This window comes from Callorhinus ursinus, unplaced genomic scaffold (genome assembly GCF_003265705.2).
Source record: "Callorhinus ursinus isolate GAN/ISIS: 27379988/994484 unplaced genomic scaffold, GSC_fseal_2.0 scaffold2, whole genome shotgun sequence".
NCBI classification, from domain to species: domain Eukaryota; kingdom Metazoa; phylum Chordata; class Mammalia; order Carnivora; family Otariidae; genus Callorhinus; species Callorhinus ursinus.
Window position 1 is genome coordinate 58820642 of NW_027397064.1, and position 25242 is coordinate 58845883.

The window sequence follows — 25242 nt, forward strand, 5'->3', positions numbered from 1 at the left end:
TGCCCTTTCACTCTCACTTCCTCTCAAATAAATAAGAACTTTAAAAAATAAAATTAAAAAAAAAGAAACATTAGTAGTTAGAAAGAGGAGGAGTACTTTAAGAGTCTCTTAGGATGAATGAGAATATTCTTTGATACTATACCAAATTCCAATAGGTGCTAGTTTCTTAAAGGTTAATTGCAATATAATCTTTGAAACCATGTCAGTGAACTTTTCATACTCTGTTACATTAAAATCCATTGGCTGTCTTGCACTTTGAATAGATCTTTTACCCAAGCATGATTTTGTGGTATCATGTGTGTCATCTGGAAAATACTGGTTCACTGTGCAGGTCTTCCAAATGTTGACACATTTTATTATGCCATATCAAAAATACCTTATTCTCATCGGAACAGTGTTCAAGTGTCAGAAAGCTGTTAAGCTTACCGGGGTAGGCACAAGTTTTCTAGAATTCTAATTTTTTGCTTAAAAGCTTGAATTTTATTAAGGGCAACAAATGGTGTCAGTTGTTTTCCTGACAGGCTTACTTTGTTTTTGAGAAAATGCCAAAGTAAAAATGGTGTTCCATGAAAACAATTTTTATTGCTTCGTCAAGGATATGCTTAAGTAAAACTGGCCTTTTTTTCCCCCCTCTTGTCTTTTCATGGTTGGTGACAAAAATAGCCACCTGCAGTACAGTATGGTACAACTGCCTTGATTCAGACGAAGATGCCTGCAGTTCTCTCCAGCATTGCCTGTGCACCCTCAGTGCAACTGCCACCACTATAAAAAAAAGACAAATAATATTTTGACATTTAATTATGAAAATAAATCTGACCTTTTGCAGACTCCCTTAAAGTGTTTTGGGCCCCTAGGGATCCCTGGAACACACTCTGAGAACCTCTAAGGTAATCATAGGAACCCATTCTCTTACCAGAGACTGAGGTAGGGATAGTTTGTGACCTCCAGTTCTGGCCAGTGAAATCTGAGAGTAAACATGTTGAGGAGCTTGTGAAAAAATTTCCCTATTGCTAAAAAGAGACATAAGAAAGAAATGGTCCTTTTCTCCCTCTGGATGTTACCATGTTAGTTGTGATACCTGGAACTGCTGCAGCCATTTTGTAACTGGCAAAGGGAACCAGCCTTGGGATGAAGGTGATGCTGTGAAGTGTAGGATGGAGAGACAGTGGTGACACTGTAGAACCAAAGATGAAACCATATCTAGAACTTGTCCAACCTCTGAACTTCCAGTTATGAGAGATACTATTCTCTTATTATTTAAGCCAGTTTGGATAGGATCTTCTGTTGTTTGCAGTTGAAAGCATCCCCAAAAGACATTTTTTATTAGTGTGATGAATATTTTTAAGTGTCTGGTGGCCATTTGCATTTCTTTTGTGGATGTTTGTTGATGGCATTGGCACATTTTGTACTGAGGTCATTTCTAAGTATTTTCTAAACATTCCTTGGTGTTTTTGAAGCATTCCTTATATATCAGTAATACATTGTAGTGTTTTGCAAGTATCTCCACCAGTCTTTTATAGTGTATCTTCCCATACATTTCTTAAGCAATCTATTAGTCTTTTTCTTTCCTTTTTTACTTTATACCTTTAGTATCATGTTCAAAAGAGTGTTTTCTACCCCACTTTTTAGTGAGTATTCACTTACATATTTTTAGGCCTGTTATGGAGTATTTTTTACATTAAAAACTTTTAACTTATCTGGAATTTATTTTGGTGTTAGGTATAACATAGGCATATAAGTTTATTCTTTCCAAATAGGTAGCCCTTTCTTTTTCTTTTCTTTTTCTTTTTTTTTTTTTAAGTAATCTCTATCCCCAACATGGGGCTCAAACCTACAACCCCATGCTCCACCAACTGAGCCAGCCAGGTGCCTCTTTCTTCCTTGCTTGCTTGCTTGCTTGCTTGCTTCCTTCCTTTCTTCCTTTTTTGAATAAGTTCTACACGTAAGATGGGGCTCAAACCCACAACCCCAAGATCTGGAGTCACGTGCTTCCCCAACTGAGCCAGCCAGGCTCCCTGGTAGCCCATACACTTTTTTGAATAGTCCCAGTTTTAACCTACTGATTTGAAATACTAGCTTTATTACAAATGGAATTCTAACATACATTTTAACTACTTTCTGGACTATCTATTCTGTTTCACTGCTTTGACTGTATATTCTGGCACTATAGACATGGCTAAGATATACTTGCTTTATAATGTACTATAATGTCTGGAAGGGTAAGCTCTTCCCTACCCCCCCTTAACCCAATCCTACCACAAGTAACATCACTGTTTCCCTTCCAGTATTTTCCTGGCACTTCCTGCATGTTTATCCTTCTAGATGAACTTTTAAATTATTTGTTCAAGTTCCTCAAAAACATTTTTGGAATTTTGAGTGGGATTTCTTTATAATTTTATGGACGATTTTGGTGAGAATTTGCATTTTTACAATATAGAATCTTCAGCTTCAGAAACCCATGTACTGTCTTCCTATTTATTAAAATTATCTTCCATGCCCCTCTATAGAGTTGTATAGCTTTCTTCATATTAGTCCTGTATATATATGGTTAAGTTTAGTCCTAGATATTTCATATTATTTTTGTTGCAATCATAAGAGGAATCTTTTCCCCTGCATATTTTCTGTTTTTGCTATTGATATTTTTTTTAAAAACTTCTAAAAAATTCAGCTCGTATTTCCAGATAGTTTGGGCTTCTTAAAAAAGAATAAGCACAAAGGATACTATCATTTGTGGTAGTACAGTGTGTACTGTGTGAACTTGATTTATGAGGTATGACTGTTTTGGGCTGTTTAAAGAAACAGAACATACCAGAAACTATATCTCAATGAATATGATCTTTCCAAGCTGGTTATGTTCGGAGTCCATACATTTATGGCAAAAAGAACAACAACTTACTCTAAAAAAAAAAAAAAAGGTTATTATCCTAAAGCAAAGGTTTTGCCACCACTGAGGATATGAAAAAGAATCAGTAAGCCCCGGGGCTTCTGGGTGGCTCAGTCCGTTAAGCGTCTGCCTTCGGCTTAGGTCATGATTCCTGGGTCCTGGGATCGAGCCCCGCATCGGGCTCCCTGCTCCGCGGGGAGTCTGCTCCTCTCTGCCCTTCTCCCTCTGTGTGTGCTCTGTCTCTAGTTCTCACTCTCTCTCAAATAAGTAAATAAAATCTTAAAAAAAAAAAGAATCAATAAGCCCCAGTCAGAGAAAGACAGTTATCATATGGTTCCACTCATATGAGGAATATAAGAAACAGCACAGAGGACCCTAGGGGAATGGAGGGAAAACTGAATGGGAAGTCATCAGAGAGGGAGACAAACCAGAAGAGACTCTTAATCATAGGAAACAAACTGAGGGTTGCTGGAGGGGTGGGGGGTGCAGGGATGTGGTACCTGGGTGATGGGCATTAAGGAGGAGGCCATGTGAGGTGATGAGCGTTGGGTGTTACATGCAGCTGATGAAATGCTGAACTCTACCTCTGAAACTAATGATGTACTATATGTTGGCTAATTGAGTTTAAATTTTAAAAAAATAAAAATTAAGAAAAATCAATAAGCCTGCTATGAGGACATTATCTGAAAACGGAATTTCAAATTATTATTGTAATAAATAGTAATCTCTCAAAGTGACTTACTTGAAGGGTCAACACTTATTTTGATGCACAGGTCTACTTTTTAGTTAAACAGCATCACTTTGTAGACACACCTTATGTTACCAGGTGGCAAAGAAATGGCTGACAGGTTTTATGTGGCTTTGTTGTTGTTGTTTTAAAAGACTCATCATTTAATCATACTGTTTTTATATTAAATAAGATTCAAGTTGCCCCAGGCAGTATAGATTGGCAGTATTTCAACTGTTGGGAAAATGGAATTTGCCAGTTTTCTAAGATCATTTAAAATAAACAGACAGGGCACCTGGGTGGCTCAGTTGGTTAAGCGACTGCCTTCGACTCAGGTCATGATCCTGGAGTCCCGGGGTCGAGTCCTGCATGGGGGCGGGGGGGTGTCCCTGCTCAGCAGGGAGTCTGCTTCTCCCTCTGACCCTTCCCCCTCTCATGTGCTTTCTCTCTCTGTCTCTCATTCTCGCTCTCTCAAATAAATAAAATCTTTAAAATAAAATAAAATAAAATAAACAAATTTCTTTTCATCCTCATTATGGATTTAAAAACCATGTGTGGGCTAACCTTGTATCTTAAAATGTTTCTATAGAAAATGTGGTGCTGAGCTCTTAATAATTGAGTTACAGATGACCTTAGAAATAAGACCTTTTTATAGGTTGAAGATTACTAAGGTTTCTCTACATGATGTGATCCTTGGAGGTTAAGAATATAATATTCTCTTGTGATACCTGGCTGGTTCAGTCAGTAGAGCATGCAACTCTTGATCTCAGGGTTGTGAGTTCAAGCCCCATGTTAGGTGTAGAGATTACTTAAAAATAAGGTCTTTAAAAAAAAAAATATATATATATATAACATTCTCAATTATTTTTAAGCAACTTGCTGGGGCATTATTCATGGGCTTTAGAAAATCATTCTTAAATTTATTGTGTTTTTAGTTTATATAATTTTTTGGAATAAGGTTTATTATATGTTTGGGTAAGGAATGTTTGTATTCTTTATTTGTTTGGGTGAAGAGTCCGGCTCCAGGTCAGAATCCTATGTGTGTTGCTTCAGGCCTGGCCACAGGCAATTACAAGGCTTTTCCTGGAAGGCCTCATAGGAAGAAGCTGCCATTTGCACAGCCAGTGCATTGCAGTTTTCTGGAGGGATTGCTGTCAAGGCTCCCCTGGGCAGTCATGCTCAGTAAGGAGGACTGCTGCTGAGATACTTTCTCCACTTTGGCTTAGTACCATTCCACTCCTTGCTCTTCTTCCCTCACCTCCAACCCCCTTCTGCCCATGGATCCATAGAAAGGCAGGAGACAGTTTCCCCCATCAGTGCTGCATCTACATGATCCTCACCCAGGGCTGTTCCACAGGGAAAAATGGAACACTCAGAGCTGGTGCTTCTCTTTGCCTCTTGCTTGCACTGTTGCAGTAAGTAAAAGGCTTGACTGTTACTTTCAGTTTGGCTTGTTGTCCTAATTCACTGCCTCGAAACCTGATTGCGCAATAGTGGGAGGTGGGAATTTTTTGTGTGATATATTTTTTTCCTTTTCAAGCTTTAAGGGGTGCCATTTAGAAATGTTTCTGGAATTCACTGAATAATGACTTTACATTTGTGAAGTACTATTGTAGTTTATAATGTTCTGTGCAAGAACTTTGTAACTTAAGAATTATTTCCATTTTACAAATGAGCCAATAGGTTCAGGCAAAGTGAGTGACTTTTTAAAAGGCATTTTAATAGAAGGTTGGACCAGGACTTGAACTTGAGGCTTATTATATTCTTGATTCAGCACTTTCTACTGTACTTCCCCACTTCACTGGTAAATTAGTCTTTTACCTTCTTGGGAAGTTGGGACTACTTTAAGGCTGTTTAAACTAAGCAGCACAGTGGAAGGCTTGATGCTGTGGTATTCATGAAACCCTGTGGAAGTTATAAGAAGAACCAGACTAACGATAACAACAGTAATGTCAGCTAAGGTTCATTGAGCATTTGCCGTGTACCCAGCACTATGTTACATATGTATGTTACATAGATCACCTTCTCTGACCTTTCTAAATCTTAAAATAATCTTATTAGCCACAATTTAAAGAAATTGAGATTAACAAAGTTAAATATCATATCAGAGGTTGTATGGTATCAAGTCACAGAGCCTGGATTCAACTTAGTCCAAACCCTTTGTCTCTTCACCTGAAATTGCTTTCCAGGAAGACTTGAAGTGATTCTGCCCTACTTTGGGCTATATTAGCTATTAAGGAGAAATAAGAGGAGAATTCTCTGGAACAGAATCTCCTAATATAGTATTTTTCAATATTGAAAAATGTATAAACCTTCATTTAAAGGAAAAAAAATTCTCAGACCCCTGGGTTGACTTAAATTGACTTGTTACACAAATCTACATATAAGCTCCTTGTGCACAGAGCTCTTGTTCAACTATAAAATCAAAATAAGTACAAATATAGGGATGCCTGGGGGGCTCATTTGGTTAAGTGGCTGCCTTCGCCTCAGGTCTTGATCTCAGGGTCCTGGAATCGAGCCCCGCATCAGGCTCCTTGCTCAGCGGGGAGTCTGCTGCTTCCTCTCCCACTGCCTTCTGCTCCTCCTGCTTGTGCTCTCTCGCTCTCTCTCTGACAAATAAATAAATAAAATCTTTTAAAAAAGGTACAAATATAATCACAAAGCCAATAAAATTCAAATTAACAGCATAACGTGACTGCTGATGTGTTACCAATACACAGTTGCAGCTCTCATTATTAACGAGGTACTGACCTCCACCACACAGGTTCTTTTGACTTTAGCCCATCTTTACTGTTGTGTGCTGTGTGTCTTCTCAGTTCCCCCACTTTTCTCAGTTCGAAATACTGCAGGATCTTTTACAGTACACTCAGATGCATCGTTTCCATATTATGTATCTGTGCTGCTTGTTGCCAACAAGATCATAATTGCAAACATAGGCACTGAAATCAAGTAGCAGTGATACATTTGCACCTTTTGATTTTATTTTTAGATCATTATCGTAATAAAAACACAATTTTAAAAAATTGTCAGTAGGACCTCAGTTTGACAAACCCTGTTTGTTTGTTTGTTTGTTTTTAAATATGTGTGGGGGGGTTGTTGTTTTAAGTAATCTCTACACCCAGCGCGGGGCTCGAACTCACAACCTGAAGATCAGGAGTTGCATGCTCTACTGACTGAGCCAGCCATGTGCTCCAAACCCTGTTTTAATAGATGTGTCCAGTGGAAGATTGTTACTGAAGAACAAGGGATGGAGATCTATTATAATGACCTTAAGAAGGTTAAAATGAGGTGGTGAATGGCAGTCCATGTTTTAGCTTTTGTCCACTCTGAAGTGTTTTTCTTTCATAGGTGTTTATAACCTTGTGGTTCTTTCTAAAGAACCACAGTGTCTAAACCCACACTTAAGAGCTTCTCATTCAAAGCAGGATTTCCTTCCTATTGTGACAGTGTCACAGTTTTTGTTACTAGGTGACATGGGTTAACAAGCTCAGAAGGCCTAATTACTAACCGGTACATTCTCTCTTCTCTTCCCCTTATTTCTTTTCTCTTCTTTTTTAAAATTTTATTTTTAAGTAATCTCTACACCCAACATGGTGCTCTAACTTAGAATCGTGAGATCAAGAGTTGTATGCTCCACTGACTGAGCCAGCCAGGCGCCCCCTCCTTTCCCCTTATTTCTACTTAACCCAGACTTAAGCCATATCAGGTCCATCAGCTGCACCCCACCCTCATCCTTCCTTTTCCTCTGTCCTCTTTATTTTTTATTTCTGGTCATTTTGGGCTTACTTTATCATCATCAGGTATATTCTCCCTCAATTCCAGCATCCTAAATCACTACTACGTTTTGTACTACCAGCCTGGACAGGCCTAATATAGATAAAAACAAATATATTGCGCCCAGACTGCCAGGTGGTAGACGAAATCATATAACAGGTCTATCAGGTTACTTTTGGTTGCAGGTAACAGAAAACTCAGATTGGCTTAAATAATTGAGGGAATGTATTAGCTTAATAACTGAAAAAGCCAGAGGTGGGATGGGCTTCAAATGAATCCAGCTACTTAACAATGGCACCTAACTTCCTTTTATCTTTCTAACTTTCCTTCCTCAGAGTTACTTTCATCCTAAAGTTGTACCATCCTGAGGCCAGGCCCACTCAAGTCTCTAAGATGGCTTTTGTTATGTACTAAACTGTGACTCCCCCCACCCTAATTCATATGTTGAAGCCCCGGCCGCCTGTGTGACTATTTTTGGAGATAGGGCCTTTATGAAGGTAATAAAAGTTAAGTGAGGTCATAATGGTGGGTCCCTAATCCAATAAAACTGTCCTTATAAGAAAAGAGACACCAGAGAGATATCTCTGTCCACAGCATACAAGAGGAAAGGCCATGTGAAGACACAGCTGTCTAGAAGCGAGCAAGTGATACCTCACTAGAAACCAACTTTGATACCCCTTTAATCTTGAACTTTTAGCTTCCAGTACTATGAGAAAATAAATTCTGGTTTTGGTCATGTCTCCATGTCTCTACAAACTCAAAGATCTCAAATCCATGAGCTATTAATGGGAAGTGAGTGCTCAGGAGGCAACCAATAAGTGATTGCTAATTGGAGTTGCAACTTCAGATGGGCCAGTTAGCTGTTAACATTCCTTTACTCAGATGTTGTTAGTTTTCTTTTTCATTTTTTTTTTCTGTACCTCCTTTTCTCAAGTTCCCTACCTTGCAGCCTCTTAGTTTTCACAAGGAATATAACATTGGGAATGGACTCAACTGAACAATCTTCCCTTCCACTACAAACTCACCTGTTCTCACTTGTGAGAGGGATGAGATTATTCTTGACACCTTACATGACTGACACATTTTTGGTGTCCCCTTCCTTCTTCTCACTTCTTAAAACTTGTCAGCAGTCTTATCTCTTTCCAGTATTTTCAATCTATTTTTCATTGGGTTTTCTCTCATTCTGCAAAGGTACTCAAGATTCTTTGCAGCTTAACAAATACTCTTCTTTGATCATGCGACACCTCAAGATGTGATCCAACTTCTCTCTTTTCCTTTCTACTGCCCGTCATAGTCGCCTACATTCCCTACCTCCCCTACCCCATTGACCTACTTATTCCTCAAAACTCTGCCTTCTGCTGGCACAGCCAGGATCAAAACACTTTGATAAAGATCACAACCTATTATTTATTTTTAATTTCTCTCTTTTAGTATTCTTTAGTATTTGATCACATAAGCTGGCTCCTCTTCCTCTACCTGTCTCCTGAGTGTTGTATTACTATGAGTTCCATCTGTCTCACTTTTTTTCTCAATCAATTCATCATGACTTCATCCAATACCTGTAAACCAGTGACTTTTCTCCCAAATTGACATCTCTGCCAATGCCTACCATTACCTAAATTCATTTCCAACTACCTATTGGCAATATCCATGTAAATATATTGTGGGATCCTTTAAAATTTGGCATGTGCAAACTGAACTTACTATCTTCTCTTCCCTACCACTATCCCACCATTATCTACCTTTTTTCTGAACTCTGTCTTGAATAGTCTCATCTTCTACCCAGCTACCCAAGCTAGAGATCTTCTTCCATGTTTGGCTTCGTCCTGAGTATTTGGCTTCATCCTGCTTTCATATCTAGTCATTTCAAAAGATCTATTGATTCTGCCTCTAAAGTGTATCTTGACTTGGCCCCTTCCTTGATTCTCATGCTATTGTCTTCTTTGGCTCCCATGATCTCTGACAAATTCTTATTATTTGGAGCTCTCCTTTAATTAATTCTGTATAGGAGTGGTTCTCAATCATTGATGTGCACCAGGATCACATGTGAAGATTTAAAAAGCTATACATGCACAGTCCCAGAGCTTTGATTTTCACTAGTCTGGTATAGGACCCCATGTTTGGTAGTATAAAACCATCACAGCAATTTTATAAAATACAGATCTGATTGTGTTGCTCACCTGTTTAAAACTCTTCAGTTGTTGTCAATGCCTATAGGAACTACCTAAGGGGTGTCTGGGTAGTGTAGTTGATTGACCTTCTGACTTAATTTCATCTGGGGTCGTGATCTCAGGGTCATGGGATCAAACCCCACCTCGGGCTCTGCGCTCAGCATGGAGTCTGCTTGAGACTCTCTCTCTTCCTCTCCCTCTGCCCTTCTCTCCCATGTGCTCTCTCAATGTATCACTCAAGTAAATAAATAAATCTTAGAAAAAGAAGAAAGAAAGGAAGGAAGGAAGGAAGGAAGGAAGGAAGGAAGGAAGGAAGAAAAAGAAAAGAAAGAAAGAGAAAGAAAAAATTCAAACTGCTTAATTTGGTATAAAGATTCCTCACTATCTGGCTCCGGTGTTAATTTCCAGTCTTATAAACACTTCCCCATCCCCAGCCCCACCTGCCCTTCACAGCATAGGCTGTAAGCATACAAAGTTAATTTTTTTATATAAACTTTCAATTTTAGAACAGTTTTAGCTTTATAGAAAAATTGTGGAAATCATGTAACTACCATACTGAGTTTCTCCTAATATTAACATCTTACATTAGTGTGGTATATTTGTCACAATTAACCAATATTGATACATTTGTGTTATCTGTTAACTAAAGTACATAGTTTACTCAGATTTCCTTAGTTTTCACCTAATATCCTTTTTCTGTTCTAGGATCTCAGGACACCACACTGCATTTTTTTCTTTTAAAGATTTATTTTATGGGGTGCCTGGGTGGCTCAGTTGTTAAGCGTCTGCCTTCGGCTCAGGTCATGGTCCCAGGGTCCTGGGATCGAGTCCCGCATCGGGTTCCCTGCTCTGTGGGAAGCCTGCTTCTTCCTCTCCCACTCCCCCTGCTTGTGTTCCCTCTCTCGCTGTCTCTCTCTCTGTCAAATAAATTAATAAAATCTTTAAAAAAAAAGATTTATTTATTTATTTGAGAGAGAGAGGGAGAGAGAACATGAGCATGGAGGGAACAGGCAGAGGGAGAGGGAGAGAGAATCCCAAGCCAACTCCATGCTGAGTGTGGAACCTGATGGGGGTCAGGGGGGGCTCAATCCCAGAACCCTGAGATCACGACCTGAGCCAAAGGACACTCAACTGACTGCACCACTCAGTTACCCCAATACCACATTGCATTTAGTCATCATGTCTCCTTAGGTTCCTCTTGGCCCTGATAGTTTCTCAGATTAACTTGCTTTTTGATGACCTTGACAGTTTTGAAGACTACTGTCAGGTATTTTATAGAATGTTCCTAAATTGGAGTTTGTCTGATGTTTTTCTTATGATATGACTGGGGGTTGGGGGGAAGAAGAAGAACACAGAGGCAAAGTGCCATTCTTAATACATCATATCAAGAATACATGCTGTCAGTGTGACATCCACTGTTGATGTTAACTTTGATCACCTGACTGAATAGTGTTGGTCAAGTTTCTCTACTGGAGAGTTAAGTTCCCCCCTCTTTCATACTGTACTCTTTAGAAGGAAGTCACTCTGTGTAGCCCACGCTTAAGGAATGAGAAGTTATGGTCCACCCCCTTGAGGGTGGAATATCTACATAAATTATTTGGAATTCTTCTGCAGGGGAGATTTGTCTCCTTTCCTTCATTTATTATTTATTCAATCAATCATTTATATCCATATGGACATACAGATATTTATTTTATTTGGGGGATTATAACCCAAAACTATTTTGTTGCTCAAACTGTTTCAGCTTTGGCCATTAGGAGCTCTTTCAGTTGGCTCACATGTCCCTTTGACATACCTCTATCATTGTGGGGTTTTGGGTTTTATTTGTTTTGTTTTATTTTTGAGCACTTCCTTACTTTCTGGCACTAAAAGATGCTACAGGTTCATCTTGTATATTCCCTGCCCTCAGTCATTTCTCCCAAGGAGCCCTAGTTCCTTTTATTAGAGAATGGTATTAGAAACCAAGATCTGGGTGCTTCATGTGCTTGTTGCTACTGGGATGTGGTTGCTTCTAGGCCTTCTCAGCCAGCAGAGTAAGGAAATATATGTGTGTATACTAACTTCTGTATATACATATCTACAAATATTTTTACGTATAATAGCTGTACTTATATTAAGTTAAACATGAGTTCATACTGATGATTCCAATTCTAATTCATTACCACATGGATCATTTCAACCTTCTCCCCTCATTTGTTTGTAACCTTCCAATCCCAGTGAGAAACCTGGTTCCTACCATCTACTATCTGTTTCTTAATTGTTCAATTCTGGTATATTTTTATAGTGGTTTCAGAATTGTTAACCCCTTTTCAACTGGTATACAGTGCTTATTATATTTCTTCTTGTCTTTAGTCTTAAAAACCCTAACTCATTTTCAAAGTTACTTTAATTAGCATCTTTTTCCAAATTACTTTTTATTTCCTGAATGTAGCTTATGCTTTCACACTTCTTTGTCTTTAATTGTGCCAGTCCCTCTGCCTGAGATGCTCTGGTTTTTGTCCATATCTCCTTGAAATATTGCCACTCATTCTTCTAGACCCAACACAGATTTTGCCTACGCCAGGAAACTTGCCCTGGCGACTGCCAGTGGACTTTGATCATTCATTCCTCTGTGCTCTAATAGTACCTTATACCCACCTCTACCACACCCATGTCAGGACTCTTTATTTGCATTTCATTCTTCTTCACTTGATGGTAAGTTTCTTTTTTTTTTTTAATTTTATTTTATTATGTTATGTTAGTCACCATACATTACATCATTAGTTTTTGATATAGTGTTCCATGATTCATTGTTTTCATATAACACCCAGTGCTCCACGCAGTACGTGCCCTCCTAATACCCATCACTGGGCTACCCCATCCCCCCACCCCCTCCCCTCTAAAACCCTGTTTGTTTCTCAGAGTCCACAGTCTCTCATGGTTCATCTCTCCCTCCGATTCCCCCCCCTTCATTTCTCCCTTCCTTCTCCTAATGTCCTCCGTGCTATTCCTTATGTGCCACGAATAAGTGAAACCATATGATCATTGACTTTCTCTGCTTGACTTATTTCACTGAGCATACTCTCCTCCAGTCCCATCCATGTTGTTGTAAAAGTTGGGTATTCATCCTTTCTGATGGCTGAGTAATATTCCATTGTATATATGGACCACATCTTCTTTATCCATTCGTCTGTTGAAGGGCATCTCAGCTCCTGATGGTAAGTTTCTTGAGGACAGAAACCAAATGCATTTGTCCCTGGATTCCCAGGACTTAACAGTAGTGCATGTTGTATGTTAGAAATCCTCTTGGATGAAAAATAACAGAAAATCTAACTGTGGCTAAAATATATAAGGATTTATTTTTCTTACCTACAAAGAAGTCCAGAGGGAAGGTGGTACTGACATTGGTTTACCTGTTCAGTGGCACCGTCAAGAATCAGACCCCTTTCCTCCTCTGTATACAGCATTGCATCTAAGTTCAGGAAAGAGGTAGGGTGAGTTTGTGCCAGCAAGCTATCCTCTGGCCCCTATCCCTCCATAGGGAAGCAAAGACTTTAGCCCCTTAGCAGACTTCTGTCATCCAGAACTTGGTACCATGTCTCCTCCAACTGCAAGAGAAACTGGAAAGCTGAGTTTTTAGGAAGACTAATCTTTTGAATGAGAACAAGATGTTGGAATAATCACAGATGCTCCAGGTAATCACAAGACCACAAGAAAATCAGGGATCTGTTTCCTACTGGATAAAAGACCTAAGGATAGACAGAGGACCAGTCCAAGAAGGCTCTTCAAGAAAAGAGGAAAAAATGAGTGATCCCAGTGGGAGCAGCACCTGACCGTTATAGGTAGAAAGCACAGGTTCATATATTGAGGAATGTAACATACTCTGGCCACCCACTCTAAAATCCTAGAGAATTCCGTATTGCTCTGGAAATTTTCAGTTTGTCTTCTCATGTAGAAATTGTACCATTCCTGTGAGTTTTACTTTTTGTTCTTTAGCCCTTTTTCTGACTATCATGCCTCCTATGGTTTTGCAGTCAGAATTTTTCCTGACAGTCCATGGTACAGTTTCCTTGCTTTTTTGCAAGTTATAACTAGTTTTAGTTCTTCAAAATAGAATTTACACAGTGCTACACACCCAAATTCCATGTTCTTTTGAAATACGGAAATACAGTCATTTGGACACCTTTATTCACCAATTCTGTGTTTCAGATCTTTTATTATCTAACAACTATTTATGATTTAAATTTTTTATAATATTCCATTTTGTAACAGAGCAGCCTTATTGATACATTAGTCCAAAACATGACTGGGTAAATCCTGCATACAGGTACAAGTACCTCCTGCCATCTAGTATACCTAGGGATAGAAACCTTTGAAATGAACAGGAAAGCACAAGTCTTGTTAAGGGATGAACTACATTAATCTCATCCATGTGCATTTTTTTACTAGGATTTATAAGGACTGATAGCACATAAAGTATACATGTAACTTAGTACCCTTTCTCAGCCCACCAAATCTGATTAATGCCTCCAGAAGTTACTACAGTGCACACAAATGTGAAATGCCAGATGGATGAGTTAAAACAGATTTCATTCTGATCCACTGTCATGATTTTGGAAACAACTTCCACAGTAATTAGAATGGTATATCCTTCAGATAATTAGGATTGAGGCTGCTTTGAGATGAGTTGACGTGAAATCCATTAAAGAAATAACTTATGAATCCCAATAGCCTCTAGTGAGTACATCGTGTGGCCACCTTTAAGGGTGGTCATGGTGAGCAAACACTGAACATGAGCTTTCCATTTTGAAGCTGCAGAGTGACTGATGTCATAGTGTGATCAAAGTGCTCTGCAAATACTTACTATAATTATTGTTGTTGTTCTGTTCTTGCTAATAGCCTTATTTATACCCTGAAATTATAATCATCCAAACAAAGATGAAAACAAGATGTATGAGTTTTCTGAGCTGTTTGCCTCACAGATGGTAACCCTTGGAGTTCTCCAAAATTGCCAGGGTTAATTGAAGCTTCAGTCTTCACTGCAGTGTAGTTGATACTTAAGTGTTTCTTACCTGTAGGCTTTCACTATCCAAAAACAGTACAACAATAGCACTTTAATTTGCTCTCATTAATGCTAGCCTCTCAGGTAATGTTAGTGCATTTTTATCTAGATGATGTTTGTTCCTCTGAATGAAACCTTTGTACCAGCTTCCTCGCTGAGAAGAAAAGCTAGACAGTTACAAAGAGAAAAACACAAATATCTCACTAATTTATTTATTTAAAAGATGCTCAGCACCCGGGAAACATCCAAGGAGACTTAACTTTTCAATGGAGGGCAGGCATTTAGTGTGTGATTAACAGTGGTTTCTTTCCCTGAGATTTCAGTGAACTGAGACAACTGGGAATCATTCTTGGGGAGCCTAACAAATAGATTTTGCTCAGAGCCAGCCGACTGCTCCAAGGATGATTGTTATGACTCACACAAACAGCAGTACTCTTTGCTCTAGTTCTTTGGTCTCTTCTAGTATTGAGATGTGAAAAAGCAGTCCTAGGATCAAGCTTAGATAGAAAGGAAGTAAGTCCTTCTTTGCCTGTACTCCTCAGCTGTGTAAAAGTAGAAGACCAGTATTAGAATGTTCCATTATTTAGGTGTGATGCAAGAGCGCTTTGTCTGTATCTTGAGATTTGAATACTGAAAAAAGAATAACTATGCTTTCCTAAATCTGGGCAATGGTGTCTCCCATTGGCATTGCTTACTATTTAATTAAGGCCCAAGAGAAGAAATAGAGTTGCAAAAGATGAAGGGAATAAAGGGGGAGAAGGAATTCTGGGTCTCCTTAAATCAGTTACAACAAATTAGCCACTCCAGTAAAGACTGGAGAATCAATGCTGTGATCCTTCTTGCATGTGTGGTGTACAAAAGTAGAAAGCAAATGGGTGAACTGTATGTATGTGAATAAGAAATATGTAAAAAACAAAACAAAACAAAAAAGAGCGTGGACTCTCCATTTAGACTGATTGGGTTCAAATTGAAATGTCATCGTTTATGGGTTGGGTGACCTTAAACATGTTCTTTTATGTCATCCTATGTGGATTTTTCCTTGTAATGTGGATATAAAAATAGTACCCCTTGATAGGGAAATAGAGGTTAAATGAGATAATACATGTAGGGTCGCCTGAGTGGCTCAGTCATGATCCCAGGGTCCTGGGATCAAGCCCCACATCGGGCTCCCTGCTCAGCTTCTCCCTCTTCCTCTGCTGCTCCCCCTGCTTGTGCTTTCTCTCTCTTTGTGTGTCAAATAAATAAATAAATTCTTTAAAAAATAATAGTAATACGTGTAAAGTGCTTAGAATAGGGCCTCACAGGGGTACCTGGGTGGCTCAGTCATTTAAGCGTCGGACTCTTGATTTCAGCACAGGTCATGATCTCAGGGTTGTGAGATAGAGCCCCATGTGGTACTCTGCTCTGAGCGTGGAGTCTGGTTAGGATTCTCTCTCTCCCTCTCCCTCTCCCCCTGCCCCCACCCCCTGCATGCACTCTCTCTTCTCTTAAAAAAAAAAAAAAAGAATAGGGCCTCACACATGGCAAATACTTGACTTTTAATTAATTGAGATTTACATGAAAGATAAACTGGGATTGGGCTTTTACTCCTCAAAGACTTACTGAATTTTCAAAATTTAGTATGGAGTATTGCCTTCAACTGAAATTATCCTTTTTATTTAAAAAGTACTTAAAACTCTTATTCTACAAAAATTAAATTTGCAGTTAAGAAACACTTATTCATGTTTGTAACATGAAATATCCTTGTACATTTACATATTCTGGTAGAATATGGTATGTAGTTTGTTGGTATGGTCAGACAGATAGGTGAATCATTGTGAAAAGGGCTCCATTTTAGTAGAAAGAAAAGCATCTAGCCAAAATTTGAAGGTAGGACAGAGATCTCTTCCTCATAAATCAACCTATACCAAGGCTGCTTCTTTTGCTACACACAATGTGGTAGCAGTGATGAGCCCAGAAAAGTATTAAAAACCATCTTCTCCTTGGCTTGTCATACTGTATGTGGAACTTGAGTCATTTTGTATATTTGTGCTTTTCCTTGCATTCTAGAATAAGGGCACACTTAGCTATATCTAAGCTGGCAGGAAGTCTGTCAGCATTTCATGGCATACTTCCGTATACTTATAACTAATAAGTATAGTAAATGTTACTGATAATGAAATTCTGTCACTCTGATATTTGTATGAGCTTCAGTTCCTTTCTGGATCTGTTCCTTTGTGATTTCTCTAGCCAATTAACTACTCATTACTGAGTCATGGCATTGAAATCTCAGAAGGCCATTGCCCTAAAGTCATGCTCGTTCTGTTTCGTTTTGACCTTGGCAGGACTTGATAGAAAGAACCACTATAGGATGGTGAGCTACAATTGGGAACCTATAGGCAAAGTAAGTAAAAGAAATACCATTTGATTGTATGGACTAGAATTTGAGATGGCAGAATTAGTTTGCACTAAGTTAAATGAAGATGAGGACCACAAAACTCTTCAGGTGCTTCCAATAGTACCTAAAAACTTTCTAAACCCCAAACAAGGATTTGTGGAGATTCTTGTTACCTTCATTTTTCTCTGCTCTGAACTGAAGGAACTCAAACTAAATCTCAGCCTTAGCAATTAAAGCACACTAAAACATGCCTAGAAAACTCTTACCTAGGTTTCTCCCTTTGAGATATCCTCAAGTTTTGTTTCTGACAGACACTTGATAATTTGAAACTGTAATGAGAAACACTAAGTCTGTGAGAAAAACTGCATTGTAACCATCTGGCCAATATTCAAACCTTTACTTCATATAATTGTACTACTTATCCGGGTTATGTTGGCCTCATGAAACAAAAGGGTAAGTATTCTCTCCTCTATTTTCTGAAAGATTCAGTGTAAGATGGGTGTTACTTCTTCTTTAAGTGTTTGATATTCACTAGTGAAGCCATTGGGGCTTGTAGTTTTCTTTGTAGGCAGGTTTTTTGTTTATTTGGTTTTTATTGTGGTAAAATATACATAAAATTTACCATTTTAATCTTTTTCAAGTATACAGTTCAGTGGCATTAAGTATATTCACATTGTTGTGTAAATATCACAACTATCCATCTCTAGAAATTTTCATTTTCCCCAACTGAAGCCCTATACCCATTAAACATGTAACTCCCCTCCTGGCAGCCTACCACCATTCTATTTTCTGCCTCTATGAATTTTTAACTACTCTAGGAACTTCATATAGGAGGAATGATACAGCATTTCTCCTTTTGTGATGATTGGCTTATTTCACTTAGCATAATGTCTTCAAGGCTCATCCATGCTGTAGCATGTGTCAAAATTCCCTTCTTTATAAAGGCTGAATAATACTCCATTTTACATAGATGTCATTATCTGTTCATCTTTTGGTGGACACTCAGCGTGTTTCTACCTTTTGTCGATTGTGAATAATGTTGCCATAAACATGATATCCAAATATCTCTTCAAGTCCTTGCTTTCACTTATTTTGGGTATATATCCAGGAGTAGAATTGCTGGGTTGCATGGTAATTCCATGTTTAATATTTTGAGGAATTGCCGTACTGTTTTCCACAGTACCTGCACCATTTTACATTCCATCCAGCAATGCACAAAGTTACTAATTTCTCCACATCCTCACAAATAGATTTTTTTAATAATAGCCATCCTAATGTGCGTGATGTTTGTTTTGCTTTTAATTACAAATTTAATTTATTTAATACATTTGGGGCTATTTAATTTTTTTCTTGTGCTGTTTTTGTAAGTAATTATTGGTAAATTGTGGTTTTGATGGCATTTATCCCATCTAATAAATGAAATAAAATTTTTCATAATACCTCCTTATTAGTTTTTCAGTGTCTGTAGGGTCTGTGGTAATGTCCCCTCTTTTATTCCTATTGTTAGAGATCTGTGTTTTCTGAAACACAAGTGTTTGAAATCAGTCTTGCCAGAGGCTTATTTGTTTTATTAATCTTTTCAAAGAATCACCTTTGACTTCTGCCTTTAGTTTCTGTTATTTCCTTCTATCTACTTACTTTGCATACCATTTAGTATTTTTCTAGCTTTTTAAGATTGAAACTGGATCATTGAGATCTCTCTTCCTTTCTGATAGAAACATTTAAAACTATCAATTTTCCTTTAAACATTGCTCCAGTGCATCCCATAAATTTTGATATTTTAAAGATTTCATTGATGTTTAGTTCAACATATTTTCCAATTTACCTTAAGACTTACTAACTCGTGTAGATTTGACCTATAGGTTATTTAGAAGTGTGTTGCTTGGGGCGCCTGGATGGCTCAGGTGGTTGGGCATCTGCCTTTGGCTCAGGTCATGATCCCCAGGTCCTGGGATCAAGCCCCACATCGGGCTCCCTGCTCAGCGGAGAGCCTGCTTCTCCTTCTCCTCCCCACTCATGCTCTTTCTCTGCTATCTTGGTCTTTCTCTCTCAAATAAATAAATAAATAAAATATTAAAAAAAAAAAGTGTGTTGCTTAATTTCCAAGTATTTGGGTACCTTCTAGACATATTATTATTTAAAGTTTGGATAAAAAAGGAAGAACCAACATTATGCTCCTATAAGAGAAGCACTTTATGTAGTTTTTTTTAAGAGAAGCACTTTAAATGTAAACACACAAATGCATTTAAAATATATATAACGGTGCGCCTGAGTGGCTTAGTCATTGGGCATCTATCTGCCTTCTGCTTGGGTCATGATCCTGGGGTCCTGGGATTGAGCCCCCCATCGGGCTCCCTGCTCTGCGGGAAGCCTGCTTCTCTCTCTCCCACTCCCCCTGCTTGTGTTCCCTGTCTCGCTGTGTCTCTGTCAAATAAATAAATAAAATCTTTTAAAAAAAATAAAAAAATAATAAAATATATATATAACATATAAAACACTGCATAAGACAGCTGGTAGGGTTATATTAATATTAGACAAAGTAGACTTCAAGAAAATAGCTATTACCAGAGATAAGGAGAAATATTTTTAATGAGTGAATTCATCAAAAATATTAACATTAAATCTTGTTATAGCCAGAAAGCATACTCTGTATGATTTAAATACTGTGGAATTTACTAAGCCTTGTCTTACAGCCCTGTATGTACTGTGTGCCTTGGCAAATGCTTCATGTTCACTTGAAAAAAATGTGTCTTCGGCTGTTGATAATGTTTAGGTCAAGTTGATAATGTTTAATTCTTCCATATCCTTATTGATTTTTTGATAGTTTTCTTAATGTTCTATTTATTACTGAGAGGGGGTATTAAAATTTCCAAGAATTACTGTGAATTTGTTAATTTCTCCTTTTAAAAAGTTCTGTGCATTTTTGCTTCATATAGTTTGAAGCTCTGTTATTATGTACATGCATATTTAGGATTGTATGTCATGACTAAACATCCCCTTTTATCTCTATAACAGTCTTTTTGTTTTTTTAAGTCTACTTTGTTACTAAATAACAAAAATTCAACTGAGTAAATTTTAAAGATCTACTTGGCTTTATTAACCAATTCACAAATTGGGCAGCATCCCATCTAAAAAGTAGAGAGGAGCTCCAAAGGACTATAGAAAGAAAAAGGTTTTTAAAGGTAAAGAAAGAATGGAAAAAAGGAAATTATTAGCAAAGAATCCATTGTTTTAGGCAAGGTTGCCCTCCTAAGGGGAACTGAAGGGGCCTCTCAATAAAGTCCCTAGTGCTGACCAGGAAATTCTCATGTTGACTGGTTAAAGGCTACATTTCTGGGGGGGTTAAAACTGCAGTTATGTTAGGTATTAAGTTTTGTTTTACTGACTTGGGGCCTTAACCTAAATGATGCCATTTTAGACCTGTGGTTTGTTTTTAACATTATTAATATAGCTCCACCAGTTTTCTCATGTGGCATTTGTATAATATCTCTTTTTATTTCAGTATAGTTGTATCTTTATATTTAAAGTGCTTCTCTTATAAACAGTATATGGTTGGGTCTTGCTTTTTCATACAAATTGACCATCTTTGTCTTTTAATTGGACTCCATTTACATTTAATGTAATTATTGATATACTTGGGTTTAAATATGCCATCCTAATATTTGTTTTCTTACTGTCCTTTTTGGTTTTAGTTCCTCTGTGCTTCCTTTCCTGCCTTCTTTTGGGTGATTGGAATATTTTTAGCTATACTTGTTTTATTTCAAATAAAAATACTACTTCTTCATACAGTTTCACTATGCAAATAATATCTTAATTAAACTTATATTCAAGTTAGGGTATGCCAAAAGAGTTAAGAGAGGGTACATAAAGAGAGTGGAAGAATCTGGTGGCAGAAATCAACTTTCTGTACCAGAATTCTGTTTGGGGTTGACCCTGCTCATCTTTTCTTTTCCCATCACAAAATGGAACCATGACCTAGTAGACATTAAGCTAACATGATAGTCATAACATCTCATTTGCCTCCACCATTTAGCAGAGAAGGAACAACAAACAAGAAACAAGAGATCTGCACTAGCTATTGAGTGTTTCATTTTTCATCACACACTTTTAAATCACTGTAATAGATGTAACTGGGTTGCTGCCTATATACTGTCACACTCTTCTGTCACTTCCTTCTTCTACACTGTAAGGATCTTATGAGCCACCCTGAAAAATATGAAGTAGTTTCCTTCTAATTAAATTTATGTCAGATAAGTATCATTTTTGTATTATCAATCAATTAATTCACAAGCAGCTTGGTGCTGCCCTCAGAAGCTTGCAATTTAGTTGAGAAGACATTTATATAATTTTATGCTGTATTTTTCTATACTGTATTTATTATATAAATGTATCATATTTATATACTAAAAAAGACAAGGAGGAGTGCAAGGCTGTGTGTGACTGTTACAGATAATAAATAAATGAGGTAAGATGTTTTTGTTAGAAAAACAGCTGCCTAAACAGCTGCCTATGGAGATTTTTGATCATTTATAGTGAGAGAAACTTGTATCTTCTTTTTCCCTGTCTTCCTCTTCTCTATATGGATAGATATAGATAAGTATCACATGACTATTTGGAGTTTAAAATTTCATTTTGATTTGGCTTTCCTGGGTGGAAAATATTTACTTCATTTTACACTTTTGAGCATGAATTGTCTCTCTTTCTAGTATAATCAGTTTCTACTCTTCAGCATACAGATATTATGAATAATATTCAGTGCAGAAAGAGCTCTAAAAATAATTGTGCAGGTAGGGTTTTGTTAAGAGTCTTATATGGAACACAGGCAGGAGATAAGAACAAAGGCACATCAGAGGAAAGGGAGTGGTAGGCAGAGCATTTAATCTCATCTGCCTCCACCAAAGAGCTTGCATTTAGCAGAGAAGGAACAACAAACAAGAAACAGGAGATCTGCACTAGGTATTGAGTGTTTCGTTTCTCATCACTATTAGTCACATTTGAATGGAACCATTACGGTCTTTTTGGTGTATAATTAAGCCTTTTTTTTTTTCCTCCAAAAGGAAAATCTTGAATTTTATGTTTAAAAACACAGTGAGATGTTTTTGACATTCTGCAGTTCGTTTTAGAAATCACCATCTTAAAATCCATTGCCTTTCAGTAAGTTGGTAAAGGATGTACAGTACATGTCATTTTTACACAAAATAGTACCTTAGATAGTCTCCAGTGTGTATAATATATACACACCTTTTAGCATCTGTTTCTACCAGGCAGCTTGCAGCATTAGGCTGAATGTTGTGATGAACAACTGAATGGAGATGAAATGCTAAGCAGTCTTACAACGGATTTTTATTAGAAAAAGTAAGCTCTTCAGAGCTTCTTATTGATACTTTTCCATAAAGATGGTAAGCCAACATATTTGTACATAATTAAGGTGACATACTCTTTAAATGTTTAAGTTCTTCCAGAAATGGGGATGAACTTGACTAACCAACTGATGATTCTCCTCTTGAGCTAGGATTGTATATTTTTTGTACAGGGAAATCTATTTTTACAAATGTATTACTAACTATTCTTACAAATACATGTATACAGGGTTGTTAGAATTAAGAATTGCTGGGATCATATCTTCAGTATTTACTTATTATTTGACTAAATTTCATTCTATTCAGCTCAGCCCAGAGAAGGAGATTTAATAGATTTGTTTTCTTATTCTGCTGCTACTATACTTGGGTTTTTGGTCTAGTGGTCATAAAATATTCCCAAGAAATATGTTCACTTAGAATTCCCAAAACAAAATAATAAAATCACTTAAAAAAACTTTTAATACGCAAAATTCAGATTCTAGGCTGACATGCTTTGACTATGTGATAAAAATTAAATGAACAAATACCAAACAAAGCAAAGTTGGCCAAAGCTGTGACTTATGAGGAATGTCAGCCAATGGTACACACTCTAAATATTCTTTTTCCTTCTCTTGGCCTGAAAATACTTCAGGACAGAAGCTATCATGCCCAACTTTCATTTAAAAATGTTTAGTTTTCGGGGTGCCTGGGTGACTCAGTCTTTAAGCGTCTGCCTTCGGCTCAGGTCATGATCTCAGGGTCCTGGGATCGAGCCCCGCGTCAGGCTCCCTGCTTCTCCCTCTCCCACTCCCCCTGCTTGTGTTCCCTCTCTTGCTGTGTCTCTCTGTGTCAAATAAATAAATAAATATAAAAAAAAATAAAAATAAAAATGTTTAGTTTTCCTGTCTTTTCTCAGGTTGTAAACCTTTTGGACCAGTTTTTGGCTATTTGATAAATAATACACTGTATAATCCATATTGACTAATTAATCATTTGTAACTCTCCAGGTACTGATTAAGATGTATGTGATTTGGAGGAATTCTGTTTCCTGTCTAAGGATAAGAAAGGTGCTACGTAGATTCCAAAGTGGTAATCACCCAGTTGTCCCTCTGGGATCAAGGATTTTAACGGACCCAGCCAAAGTTTTTGAACACAACATGTGGTGAGTTATGTTCGACGTCTAATGTTATGTATGTATCTGAAACATTAACAGTGGTATTATTTTCATTTAGAGCCAAGAAGGGATTTTTAAAGTTAATCAGTGTTGTTGAGGTCCAAAAGACAGGGTAACTGATCCTAACTTAAATGTTGCCAATTCTGAATTTCTTTGCAAATGAAATTGATAAAATGACTCTTCCCAAGTGCTTTCCTCAGCTTTGGGGTTCTTGCAGACCCTCCCTGCTCACCTCTGGTCCTGGTTTGTCAGCATATTTTGGGAAGGGAGGCTCTTTTCTAGATAGAGTCCTCCTCCTGCCCTGCAGGCCCTTCCACCTTTTACAAGTACTTGTCCATCAGCAAATGTGTATTCAGTACCTGCTGCTTACTGAGACCAAGGAAAATACACTGGTATGACCCTAGTCTATGCTTTCAGGAAATCTGTCCTCTATTTGGAAAGATAGATATTTATAGGAAAAGTTGAAAATTAGCAATGCATGGCAGCAAATTGTAAGGGCGCAATGTGTTCTTATAAGGCATGTACACTGTATATCTTATAAGAACAACTTAACAGGGGCGCCTGGGTGGCTCAGTCGTTAAGCGTCTGCCTTCGGCTCAGGTCATGATCCCGGGGTCCTGGGATCGAGCTCCGCATCAGACTCCCTGCTCCGCGGGAAGCCTGCTTCTCCCTCTCCCACTCCCCCTGCTTGTGTTCCCTCTCTCGCTGTGTCTCTCTCTGTCAAATAAGTAAAATCTTAAAAAAAAAAAAAAAAAAGAACAACTCAACAGTGCAGAACCACTTCTGTTTTGACATAAGAAGATTTCTTTTTTTTTCTTTTTTCAGTTTCCACTTTCTTGACATATAATTGATATATAAAGGAAAATTTCTTTAGGTGGAGAAATTGGGATCAGGATTATTTATTCTGTCTTCAGCATATAGTACAGTGCCTGACACATAAATATTTGTGAAGTAATGACTTGGATAGTTAAGGCTAGAGTAAGGGCATTCTTGGTGGGTAGAAAGTCATAAGACACAGAGATAAAGAAGTATAAGGCATATGCAGAGGACCATGAACAGGATAGTTTGCCTAAAATAAAGACTTTCCTAGGAAATTTATAAATGATAAAGTTGGAATGATATAGGTCGGGTATGGGGGTGGGGACAAGATAGTGTGAATTCCTGAATTCGCAGCTAAAGTGGAAGGCATTCTGGAGCCACTGAAGAGAAATGACATTATACATGGGCTGTTAAGTACTGTGTATGTATCTGGTGACAGTGTACTAACTAGACAGATCAGCAGGTAGAACTAGAAGCAGGAAAGTGCTAATGAGAGAGATTTTGAAGGAAGAATAAATAGAACTTGATGCTTTTATAGAAAGGAAAAGGAAACATTTGGCTATGAAGTTTTGATCCTAGATGACTAATGGAAACTTATTAATTAGTTCCACATTATACAATATGTGGCCACTAGCGAGATGTGGTTCTTGAGCACTTGAAACCTGATTAGTCTGAATTGAGATGTGCTGTATCATTTTGAAGACTTAGTACAGGCTCTCTCAGCCTTAGTGCCATCTTCTTGGAAACCTCTGCACCACCATTAGAGCCAAGTGGAGGAAGAAGCAAGTGTGTAGGTGGAAGCATAAGAGAAGAAAGATGAGGAGGAGGTCCAAGTAGACACTACCTTGTGCACCCATTGAAGTCACAGGAACAGAAATAAGGAAAGGCAGAGGCCAGGGATGCTGGCACCAATTATTGAACTGCATATCTACTTTC

The 25242-nt window shown here is 37.8% G+C and overlaps 1 protein-coding gene across 5 annotated transcripts in view; it reads left to right on the forward strand.

Annotated features, from left to right (window-relative positions):
* Window positions 1-25242, forward strand: part of METTL8 (methyltransferase 8, tRNA N3-cytidine) — a 177394-nt gene that overhangs the window by 13235 nt on the left and 138917 nt on the right. For all 5 annotated transcript variants that reach the window (XM_025853270.2, XM_073882631.1, XM_073882618.1 and 2 more), the window contains one exon: window positions 23321-23475. In XM_025853270.2, the coding sequence (XP_025709055.1) occupies window positions 23333-23475 (143 nt within the window). In that variant the 5' untranslated portion in view covers window positions 23321-23332. The remainder of the gene's footprint in view (window positions 1-23320; window positions 23476-25242) is intronic.